At 43.9% G+C, this 9,329-nt stretch overlaps 1 protein-coding gene across 1 annotated transcript; it reads right to left on the minus strand.

The window, feature by feature from the left end:
* Positions 1 to 1,937: 1,937 nt before the first annotated feature.
* Positions 1,938 to 3,263, minus strand: LOC121858392. The gene has a single exon (XM_042354837.1). It carries the CDS (start codon positions 3,261 to 3,263, stop codon positions 1,938 to 1,940), a length of 1,326 nt encoding a protein of 441 aa, XP_042210771.1.
* Positions 3,264 to 9,329: the final 6,066 nt, after the last annotated feature.

Raw genomic sequence — 9,329 nt, forward strand, 5'->3', positions numbered from 1 at the left:
TGCATACTTTGGTTAGCCTCGAGGAGCTCCACCTCATCAACGAGAGGGTCACCTTTGCTTGAGCGGATGAATCGGCGTAAGAAGACAGGACCTGGGGTCGTTAGCCATGTTGGCAAGGATGTACCCTGACAAGATCGTCTTGGAAAATTGAAAAACCTCTCATGTGGAGTCACGTTGATGGCTGTTGAGAGCAATGATCTAATGGAGTGAAGTGCTTCAGGTAGGAGAGCCTCCCATTCAGTATCCGGAACATTTGGCAGCTAAGCATATGGACTTCCAGATTATGCCATTGTACCGTTCTATTTGACTGTTTCCTGTTGGGTGGTAAGGTGTAGTTTTGCTGGACGCCACTCCACGACTAGCGAGATGAGTTTTCACTTCACGAGACATAAATGCCTTCCTCGATCAGAGTGGACAAAACTCGCCATACCACAAAGCGAGAAGATGGTGTCCAGACATCTGATGACAGTTGAGGATGTCATGTCAGCACATAGAATAGCAAATGGAAATCTGGAATATTCATCCACAGCAGTGAAGGGATGTGAGTTTCTCGTGCGTGATGGAAGAGAACCTTTGAAGTCAATGTTCAGTCTATCCATTGGTTGAGTAGCTTTGTTAAGGGTATTTTCAGTAGGCCTGTGAAATGATGTCTTGATTTCAGCACATACACAACAAGTTGAACAGACCTTTTTCACATCCGTAGAAAATGGGAGGTTCTTTGTCCGGACAAAATGAAGCATTCTGACAACCCCCGGGTGGCAGAGCCCTTCATGGATGACAGCGGGGTTTGACGATAAAATGGCTCCGTAGAATGCTCGGGTGAAAGTGTCAGAAGCAACGTTGTCTCTACCTGGCCGATACCAAATGGAATAGCTGAAACAAGCGAGTTCGAGCCGCCACCCTTGTATCTTGTCATTCTTCACTTTAGTCCTACTATTGTCCAGCATAAATGCAACTGATCGCTGGTCAGTAACAACGGTGAATTGCCGTCCCAACAACAGGTGAGACCATTTTCTCACCGCTTCAATCATTGCAGTCACCTCCTTCTCAACAGGAGGATAGTGAATATCACTGCCAGATAACATCCGACACATGAAGGCTACTGGCCGACCAGCTTGATTCAAAGTAGCAGACACGGCCACATCCGACGCATCACACTCCACAACAAATGGGATGGCATGGTCATTGCTATTTAGGGCAGCTTCCCCAAGCAGTTTCTTCAAGTCATCAAAAGCTGTGAGCGCTTCACGGTCCAGAGGATCCACTTAGTGTAATAAGCAAACATACCAAGTACACGTTGAAGAGCCGATCGGTTTGTAGGTGGTGGAAGTTCTTGCAGTGGTTTTAGCCTTTCAGGATCTGGTTTGATTTGACCATTTCCAAGTTGATAACCCAGAAGACTGATTGTTGTTGCTGATATTGTAGATTTGGATGTATTGAATATCAGCTTCCTTTCCTCAGCAGCAGCAAGAAATTTCTCAAGATTTGTGTCATGTTCTTTCTGATCCCGACCACCTATGGTAATATTGTCAAGGTAGGGAAATGTGTCACATAGATTCTCCTCCTCCACGAACTTGTCTATGGCTCTTCGAAAAACGGCAACACCATTAGTGACACCAAATGGTACACGTGTGAATTGATACAGCCTGCCATTTGCTTCAAATGCTGTAGTAAAGGGTTTATTAGACTCGCTAATGCGTAGTTGATGGTATGCGCTCTTTAGATCAAATGTTGAGAACACATGGTACCTAGCAAGAGTGTTGACCATTGTTTCACTGTTTGGCACTGGATATGCGTCGAGATTGGTGTAAATGTTCACCGTAGAAGAGTAGTCGATGCACATTCTTTTTCTGTGACAGCCTTGCAATCACCACCTGTGCACGCCAAGGTGATATACTTGATTCTATGATGCCTTCGGACAGTAAGCGTTGTATTTCTTAGGTTGTGAACTTTTGGTCATCAGGGCTAAGCTTCCTAGATTTGGTGACTATTGGCTTTGCATCTCCTCTCATGTGTGCAAATAACAGTGGTTCTGACATACCTGCTGATGCCAGACTACATACAGGCTTGTTACCAATGTTGGAAATCTTGAGCTCAGGTCTGGGTCCTCCATACTCTATGGTAACTGAAGAGTGTTGTTTTTGGTAATCTATGCCGAGAATAACACCACAAAGATTCTCAATGACGCCCAGACATGTGTTTGGATAATGACTGTCATTCATATAGAGATCCACCGTACATTCACCTATCACAGAAGCCGTTGAAGAAGACGTTGCCAGGGTTATACTTTGGGAAATGGGTTTGATGTGAAGCTTAAGCCGATGGGTCACTCTCTTGTCAATGAAACTCTCAGAACTTGCCGAATCAATAAGGCCGGAGATTCGTCTTCCATTTATCTTTAAGTTTGTAGCAGAGCAATTCAGGCAATGAGGAACAGCAGCTGAGATGGCACAAAGAGTAGGAGATGAAATTGATGCCGTGACCTGTTTCTTACCCTTAGTCTGACAGACTTTTGCCCAGTGCTCTCTTTTTCCACATGAAGAGTAATCACTATCTTTAGCTGGACATCTCGCCCGTAAGTGAAGACTGCCACCACAAAACCAACATCGTTTCTTAGTGGTCATACTAGCAAGTGTTGAGTCCTCAACTGGACGTATATCTTGTTGATTAGTGTACGGTAACTTAACAGTTTCCTCCACACATCCTGAAGTTGCTGCAATAACAGGGCCTAGTGGCTGGAAGGCTTCCGAAGTACGCTGTGCAAGATTCAAGGATCTAGCTTGATCAAAGGCTTGAGAGAGTGTGAGAGCCTGATTTTCCAATAGTCGTTGACGTATATTTTCAGAAGACAGTCCGTTGATGAAGGCATCCCGTACTAACTCTTCACGATATAATTCGGCTGTGACAGCTTTTATAGTACAATCTTTGCTGAGTCTGTGCAAGTCGCGAAGAAATTCATCTAGTGTTTCGGAAGGACGCTGACGTCTTGTGGCGAGCTGGTGTCTGGCGAATATCTCATTTTTCTTTTTCACATATACCTTTTCCAACACTTGTATAGCTGTTTCAAACTCCGTAGCATCAGCGAAGTATTCATAAACAACAGCAGACACATATTTTGTCAAACATCGTAGTTTGTCAGGTGCTCTGTCTCCACACTCATCAATAAAGTTTTCAAAAGTTTTACGCCAATGCTTGTATTCCTTCTCAGCAGCTGGGGAATTTTGATCATCACCAAGCTTGTCGGGGCAGAGTATACATTCCATGTTGCTAGTAGAATATGAGTTGAATAAATTGTCGTATGAGATCAAACACCTTCAGTAATCAAGGCTTTATTCAACTCATAAATCCATATACATCTGCAACGAACAAAGCAAAACCCAATTAGAACAAGATAATATTTATAGTAAAGGTAAACACAAACATAATTTATTCCATAATAGACACTTTACATATTATGCTGGTCAGGTTCACCGGTCTATAGTTGTTCGTGGAGTGACTATCGCCATTCTTGAAGATAGGACTCACATAAGCCACATTCCATTCACTGGGGACCATTTGTTTATCCAGGCATTTACAAAACAGGATCTTCAGGGGCGCTGCACAACTCTCTTAGCACTCTAGGATGCACCATGTCAGGGACTCTTATGGACCTTTAGCTTTGACAGTTTATTTCTAATACCCTCTTCTGTGAACACAATGTGGGTCAGTGCTGTGTCGAACAGTCTGTCCTCAAACGCAGGAAGGTTAGTTGCATCCTCTCTTGTGAACACCGAGGAAAAGAAGCTGTTCAATGCCACAACTTTATCCTGGTCAGAATCTGCGTAACTACCACCTTCAAGCCTCAGGTCTGATACTCCTACTCGGGTTTTTAATTTCGACTTTGCATAGCGGTAAAATGCCTTTGGGTTTGACTTGACCTTGCTTGCAACCAGCCTCTGGAACTCCTTTTCAGCCCTTCTACACTCTATCTTTGCTTGGTTTCTGGCTCTTGCATACATCCTCCTGTCTTGCCCATCGTTTGACCCAACCCACGTCTTGAATTTCTGGGTTTTCTTCTTAACTTTGTCGTCCGCCGCATGGTTCATGTGTAAGGATCCCCTCGTATTCCTAGAAGCACTGGGTTTGGTCTTGGGTATATATTTATCGATCAAATGGGTCTCTTTACTAGTTATGATATTTAGCGTAGTGTCTGCGTTCTTGTGCCTGAATGAGTCAGGCCACTTGATACCCCTCATCTCTTCCCTCATCCCGTTGTAATTTCCCTTGTAATATTTGCACCTTGGCCTGGCCTTATCCTGAACTAGGTAACAGTTAAATCTGAATGACAACACTATATGGTGACTGGTGCCAACTGGGGCAAGGTGTTCCAGTTTGGCCACCATACCCTCCTCGTTTGTTATGATGAGGTCGAGTGGCTTGGGTGTTTGCTCTCCTCTGTAATGTGTCGGGTCTCTAACATGTTGGAACAGAAAATTATCTCTCAGAGTTTCTACAAAACAGTAGCAGGGTTATTCAAGTCATTTGGGGTGAACTCGTTTTTCCAGTAGATGTCGCCATAGTTAAAGTCCCCCATGATAAGGAGGTGGCTAGGGTTGAGCATCGCCGCGTTGTCTATTAAGGCTCTTAAGTTCCTTTGATTTAGTGGGCCACAGTTTGGGGATCTGTAAATACACCCGACGATAAGACTACCCTCTCCCTGAATATAACCCATGTACACCCGTCCCCGTTCCTCCTCGACTCTTCCCTTCTCTGCTTCAAGACCTGCAGGTGCTTCTAGTGCTGTTCCCTCTGTATTACCGTGCGATCTGGGTGAATGAATACACTCCGAAATGCCTCGCTCCTAGCTAAGTTTTTTGCCTGCCGTAATAACTTTCCATTTCTCCTCCTCACTCACTAGTGTGATCCTGAGGGGACGAGGCTTAGCCCCCTGCTTTTGTCCCAGCCTCCTCACATCCTGAGGGGTTGATGGCATCTTCAGAATCTCTGTACAAATATTATGGATTTGCATCTTATCGTGTGTTATCCTACTCTCAGTTCCCTCCGCCTGGCTCTCACATTGTTTCTGCGCTAGAAATATTCCCGTTGTTCCTCCTCTCCCCTAACAGTATGTCCGCTAATTTTCATTTCTTCGACACACTTCTTCAGAGTCCCTAGCTACTGTAGAACCTGTTCTGATCCTGTATTACTCTCCGCCATCTCCCGTAGCCCTGCTAAGGCTTCAGCATAACTCCTCTTAGGAACCACGTCCATTCTATCGGCTACTTCCTCAGTCTTTTTCCCAACTTGTTCTAGTTAAAAAAAACAGCAAGGGAACTCGTTCTCCTATGGCTTGCAATCGCCTCTTTCACCTTGACTATGCAGTCAGAGCAATACCAGCAACAGCCTTCATGCTTTACGGCAACTTGCATCGTCCTAAACACTGCATTGGTCAGGCCTGTACCATCTATATCCGTCGTTCCCTGCAGTAATCACATACCATACCCTTCATGGTTGTTGTTGTTGTGGGGGTGCAGACTGTGTAGAGCCACACCTATTTAAAAAAAAAAAACAGTCCTTAGCTGTCCTCTGCTGGTATTAGCCTCCCTTGTTGCCTTTAGGGTTGTCTTCTGTTTTTCTTTTTTTTTTCAGTTCACTTCGGCAATTTGTCGGTATTTATGTGCTATCTCTATGTACACTGCATTTTGCTATGAATAACGGATTTTATACACCCACTCAGTCCTTTAGAAACACAGAAAAAGAAAAGAAACCTTTCTTTGGGGCGATAATAGAATGCCTTTTAGGATAGCCAAGCTTGGTGATTTTTTATTGATTTTTTATTTTAACTATTATTCCCTTATATTATTGTATCCAGTTCTCATCAACGACTATATCTCTTTGTGCTATCACTGTGTACACTGTATCTCCCTGTGAATGGTGAGATTTATGCGCGTTACCGCTGGTTTTCATTCTCTTTCATACCTATTCGGGGACACAAAACCATTTCCATGTACGGTTCCACCCTGTTGGAGTGGCAATGAATTAAGACGTATTCAGCAAGCAAAAAATTTAGCAAGAAGTGATGAATTTCGGAATATATTCATAAACTCAGGTTGCACGGTAATGTAGAGGGAACAGCACAAAAAAACTCCTACAGTGCTTGAAGCAGAAGAGGGAAGGAACGGGCAAGTGCGGCGGTACAGAACCAGGTGACAGCGGGACTCCCCCCACCTGCTCTACCTCCCTCCCAGGAGGGGCAAGTGCCATGCAAACAATGTCATCTGAAACCACACCCCACAAAATACAGCTGCAGCTGCTGAGAATGGGGGAGACCGAAGTCTCACTACCAAGTTCAGAGACGTTACCGAGAACAAATTCCGTCTTGAAAAAAAAAAATTGAAAGTCATGTGTACATCAATATTGACACATTCCTTGATAAGAGAGCGGAGTTTGAAGCCCTATTCAAAGTACATCAACCCGATATAGTAGGTGTGGAAGGACTGTTGTACGAGAACAGGAGACTCGACCCCGAGGAATGTGGGTAAGTTCAAGATAGATGGATATGACTCATTTGCGAACCTTTCTCATGCGAGAAGGGTGTGGTTATCTATGCTTAGAGCCAGCCAAGTGAGGGTACAGTGAGAGGATGTTTTTGAAGAGTCCAAGTGATGTTAAATTAAATTAAAGGGGATAGACTTATTTATTGTCGGATGTATCTACAGGTCCCAAAACTGTAGCTTATTAAAGCAAAGAAACTTTAGAGCCTCAATTGTCAACGCAACGGCGCTCAACCCAAACCACCGCCTTGTCATGGGGGACTTTAACTATACCGACATCGACTGGAGAAATGAGATCACGACAAATGACTTTAATAACTCTGTTATTCCTTTTGTAGAAATTCTTAGAGACAATTTTCTATTACAACATGTTAAAGATCTGACTCATTACAGAGGGGAGCAAACACCCAAACCGCTAGACTTCATCATAACTAACGAGGAGGGTATGGTGGCCAAAATGAAACACCAGCCACCACGTAACGGTGTCCTTCAGATTTAACTGTTAATTGGTTCATGATAAAACCAGGCCAAGGTTCAAATATGAAAGGAGTAATTACGACAGGATGAGGGAAGAGATGAGGGGTATTCACTGGACTGACTCATTAAGAACGCAGATTCTATTTCATCGATAAATATATATACCCAAGACCAAACCCAGTGCCTATAGGAACACAAGGCGACCGCTACACATGAACCATGCGGCGGTCGAGAAAGTTAAGAAGAAAACTCAGAAATTCGAGACGTGGATTAGGACAAATGATGAGCAAGACAGGAGGATGTATGCCAGATCCAGGAGCCAAGCAAAGTCAGAGTGTAGAAGGGCTGAAAAAGAGTTCCAGAGACGGATTGCGAGTGAGGTCAAGTTAGTCAAACCCAGCAGCGTTTTACCGCTACACAAAGTCGAATTTAAAAACGCGAGTAGGTGTATCGGACGTGAGGCTTGAATATGATATTTACACAGATTCTGACCAGCTGGACAAGGCGGAGGCGTTGAACTAATTCTTTTCCTCGGTGTTCACAAGAAAGGTTGCGAACACTCTTCCTGCTGTAAGGGGGGGGGGGTAAATAGGTTTTGCTATTTATCTTTTTCATTATCTTATTAATATATATGTGTAAGAGGAGAGATTTTATCTTTAATAGATTTTTTATTTCTCTTTTCTGTAAGTATAACTCATATCACTTTCTTTTATTTCTTTGGTTATGTGTTCTTAGTTATTTCTATGTCTTATATAACCTTCTTTAATTTTCTTAGTTATATTATCTTTTATTTTCTGTTCTACTTGCTAATTATTTTCTAGGTTATTTTCTAAGTACTGTATTGCTTTCAATGTTTTTATTTCTTTCGGTATTTCAATATTCTTTACCTTTCTTTTCTATATCTATATATTTTTCTTTCAATGTCATTGTTTGTTTCTTATATTTTCCTCGTACTTCTTTCAGCATTTAGTATTGCTTATTGTGTATATTTCCTCTTACTTCTATTCTAAGCTGTACTTAGTTACTGTATATTCTATTCAATGGATTAACCTGGGAAAACCATATAATTCTTTAAAAACACCTATTGGCATAATTATTATATTTACACGGTAGACTGTCACTACCCAGGCATTTATTAGATTATAACGTATATTTTTTTTTTCAATTTCAATTGTTTATTCCTTGATAGAGGAAGCGGGATCCTAGTGCTGTCACTAGGTACCCCTGTACAATAACACCAGAAGCATCTGGCAAGTGTGACAAGTATATACAGTATAAATATTATAAAGGGGCTTACTAAAGCCTATGGAAGGAAGGATATTCCTTTAACACATTATCAATATTATTTACATAATATCTGGCCAGTATGGGGAGGATCATCGTGTCTCCGTCAGGGGGTCGTGGAGTGGTGGTCCAACAGGCGTCACGGAAGCGTTGTGTGTGGGGACATCTTAGGAGGTAATGGATAAGGGTGCGGCTGTCGGGTCTTCTGCATAATGCACAAGAGCGTTGCTCAGGGGATGCGGGGATACCAATCTCCCAAGCAAAGTCATACCCAATGATGATACGGGCAGCAATCACGTCCCTTTTCCGCGACCCTTTCCCGTAGACGTACGAGAGGTCAGGAAGTTTACGGAGGACATCGTACCAGGTGGGCGGGGAGTCCAGGGGGATGGCTGCTTCCCGAGCTTCTCTCTGTTTGCGGCGAATTTGGGTCCTAATCTGTAAGAGTGTTCGAGGAACAACGTAGTCAGGTGTGGCCTTGTTGCAGCCAGTCTTGGCAAGGCCATCTGCTGCCTTATTCCCCAAGATACCGACATGACTGGGTATCCATAGGAATGTCACAGGACGGCCTGAAGTGTGGATGTTAACCCTCGTATTCGGAGAATGAGGTCCTTATTTTCCCCTGATCCAAATGCGATCCCGTTGAGAGCAGACCTGGAATCGGAGCAGACAAGCAAGGGGCAGAAATCATCTGCTTCTTCCTCAGCGAGAAGGGCAGCAAGGAGGGCTATCAGTTCAGCCTGAGTGGAGGATGCCCCGTCAGAAACTCTGAGAGAACGTTTGATAGGCTCAAGGGCATCAGGATGGGAGATGTAGACGCCAGCCCCGGCCCGGCCTGTAGCGGGGTCAACAGAGCCATCAGTGTCGAGGACGACCCTACCTGGGGACCAGTGGGCGATCCTGGAGAGGTGGTATTTGCAGAGAATAACAGGGTTTACGTGGGACTTCGGGAGCAGTCCACCGAGGGCAATCACTTCAGGTTGAAATTCCAGCCAGGGAGAAGGAGACGAACCAACAGTAGGGATGACAACAATA

Source organism: Homarus americanus, unplaced genomic scaffold (assembly GCF_018991925.1).
Source record: "Homarus americanus isolate GMGI-L3 unplaced genomic scaffold, GMGI_Hamer_2.0 scaffold57980, whole genome shotgun sequence".
Lineage (NCBI taxonomy): Eukaryota > Metazoa > Arthropoda > Malacostraca > Decapoda > Nephropidae > Homarus > Homarus americanus.

Excerpts from the sequence above, each read along its gene's own strand:
- LOC121858392 (XM_042354837.1), bottom strand. The coding sequence starts at position 3,263 with ATGGAATGTATACTCTGCCCCGACAAGCTTGGTGATGATCAAAATTCC.